This window comes from Dipodomys ordii, unplaced genomic scaffold (assembly GCF_000151885.1).
Source record: "Dipodomys ordii isolate 6190 unplaced genomic scaffold, Dord_2.0 Scaffold8, whole genome shotgun sequence".
In the NCBI taxonomy this organism is placed as follows: domain Eukaryota; kingdom Metazoa; phylum Chordata; class Mammalia; order Rodentia; family Heteromyidae; genus Dipodomys; species Dipodomys ordii.
In genome coordinates, this window is record NW_012267224.1 from 28,482,993 (window position 1) to 28,485,692 (window position 2,700).

The 2,700-nt window shown below is 40.7% G+C and overlaps 1 protein-coding gene across 1 annotated transcript in view; it reads left to right on the plus strand.

Moving 5' to 3' along the window:
- Positions 1 to 2,700, plus strand: part of Polr2b (polymerase (RNA) II (DNA directed) polypeptide B, 140kDa) — a 40,995-nt gene that overhangs the window by 26,548 nt on the left and 11,747 nt on the right. Inside the window, exon 14 of the mRNA XM_013008931.1 lies at positions 645 to 813. Coding sequence (XP_012864385.1) covers positions 645 to 813 — 169 coding nt within the window. The remainder of the gene's footprint in view (positions 1 to 644; positions 814 to 2,700) is intronic.

A 2,700-nucleotide genomic window follows, 5' to 3' on the forward strand; every position in this document is an offset into this window, starting at 1 on the left:
CTTTCTTTTTTTGTTCAGGGCTAGTGCTCTATCACTTTGAGCCATAGCTCCACCTCCAGTTTTTGAGTGGTTAATTGGAGATAAAAATCTCACAGACTTGGGGGCTGGGAAGGTGGCTCAGTGGTAGAGCGCGCTTGCCTTGCATGCATGAGGCCCTGGGTTCCATTCCTCAGCACCACATAAGCAAAAAGAAAAAAGCCAGAAGTGGCACTGTGGCTCAGGAGGTAGAGCGCTAGCCTTGAGCTGAAATGCTGAGGGACAGCATCCAAGCCCCAGAGTTCAGGTCCCACTATCAGACCCCCCCCCCAAAAAAAAAAAATCTCATAGACTTTCCTGTCCCAGCAGGCTTTGAACTGTGATTCTCAGATCTCAGCCTCTGAGTAGCTAGGCTTATAGGCATGAGCCACCAGTTCTGGGTTGAGAAAAGCCTTTTAATAGGAAAATTATGAATTTCAGAATGGGCAGTATATCATACTTGAAATTGTGTTTCATTGTTACAAGCCATAATTGTTGATTTCAAATGGTTAGTACTTACCTTTCAAAAAGTCAGGGGCTTTTTTTAACCAATGTTTCTGAGTTATAGTTAGTTTTTCCCTTTAGAGATACTAAAATTCATTGATTCTATTTTTACTTTTTACTTTTAGTCCCCAAGAAACACATACCAGTCTGCTATGGGTAAGCAGGCCATGGGAGTTTATATAACCAACTTCCATGTTCGTATGGATACACTGGCCCATGTTCTCTACTATCCTCAAAAGCCACTTGTGACCACCCGGTCTATGGAATACCTACGATTTAGAGAATTGCCAGCAGGTATGTCCAGTTTGTTTAACGTTTTTAATACCTTGCTGTACTTAAAGCAGTTCACTGAATATTGGCAGGATTGAACAATATACACACAGTGCCTGTGTTTACAGATTTTATAAAGTGTTGGGAAATATGAATATAATAAAAAATGTGGGTATGTGAAAAGGGTTATGGTGGAGGTACAAAGTCCTTTGGAAGCAGAGAGTGACAAATGATGGATTCCTATGAGAAGTTGAGACCCACTTGGATGGAAGAGGGGATATTTTACACTGGACATTTTATACAGCTGAAGCATTTGTTTGAATTTGAGAGACACGTTGAGTAAAGCACCTAATTCATGAAGTCTAGAGTTGCAGTATAGTTAGTGGTGATCAGTATAGTGTAGCCTGAGGGTTAATATGTGGCAGTAAAACTTGGTCTCGTGGTATGCAGAGAGCCTGAACAGGTAGAATTTTATTTTAAGAATGACAATCCCGGGTAGCGGTATAATTAGTTGTTGGTTTTTGTTTTGTTTTTGGTGTCAGTACTAGGGCTTGAACTCAGGGTCTCATGCTCTTGCTTTCTCTGCTAATGGCTGGTACACTATCACTTGAACTATAGCTCTACTGATGGTTATTTGGAAATAAGATTCTTGGGGGTTTTCTACCCAGGTTGGCTTCAAACTGAGATCTTCAGTTCTCAGCCTCCTGAGTAGTTAGGATTACAAGTGTGAGTCATTGGTGTCTTGCAGAAATTTGTGTTAGAACTGTCATTTTGACAGTAGATAGCAGGAATGGATTAGAATTAATACTGCACTAGCAGGAGATACTTTAGAAATGTTTGCAATTGAGAGTGAAATGATGGTTTATAAAAATAGTTTTAAAAGCCTGGGTTTAGTGGCCCTGCCTATAAGATCAGGACTTGAGAGACAAGTAGGAGGATGGCAGATTCAAAAGCCTGCCTGGCCTATGAGATGGGAGCCTGTGTGAGAAAGGAAAAGCCTTTAAAAAAAGGAAGAAAGGAATGACATGTGAGTCATCTTCTAAGTATGCTTGATATAGGACTGGATGATTAGCTGAATGTGGGATGTAAAGAGTGGAGTTGAACTGGAACTATTGATGATGTTTTTGGCTTGGGCAATTGAAGAGAGATGTGATTAATACATGTAGCGGTAAGGGGCCTTGGTCTTACCACTACTGGGGGCTGGGAAGGGAGAAGAGAGAAATACGAAGATGATGTTAGAAGGAGGAAGAAGTTTTGAGAAGTAAAACAACTTCATATGTTTTGTTTTTTTGTTTTTTTTGGTCGGCCCTGAGGCTTGAACTCTGGGTTTGGGCACTGTCCCTGCACTCTTTAGCTCAAGGTGAATGCTCTACTGCTTGAACCAAAGTGCCACTTCTGGTTTTCTAGTGGTTTATTGGAGATGAGTCTCACAGAGTTTCTTGCCTAGACTGGCTTTGAACCGATCCTAAGATCTCAGCTTCCTGAGGAGCTAGGATTATAGGTGTGAGCCACTAGTGCCCGGCTTACAACTTTATATGTTGATGTTAAGTCACTTATTAGAAAACTAAGAAGTGGCAAACTGCAAATGTGAAAGGTAAAATCTAAAAGTGAAGTTAATATATCACTGGCATGCTTAGAGAGAAGTCATAATTAGCAAAAGGGTAGAGGCACCAAGAGAGACATCAGAAGAGAAGTCTTGAGTAGTTGATAAGGAGAGGAACAGAGCGTGTACAGGAGATGCTTAGGGAGTCTGGCCAGTAGTAAAATGACACAGGAGGGCTGAAGAAAGTGAGTGTTGACTATTTGGGAGACTATTTCTTTGAACTACTATTGTCTTTTGGCATTAATGGAATTTTTGCTTTGAATGTGGTCAGTACTCATTGTCTTTAGTAGTTCTGAATTTTTTTTTTT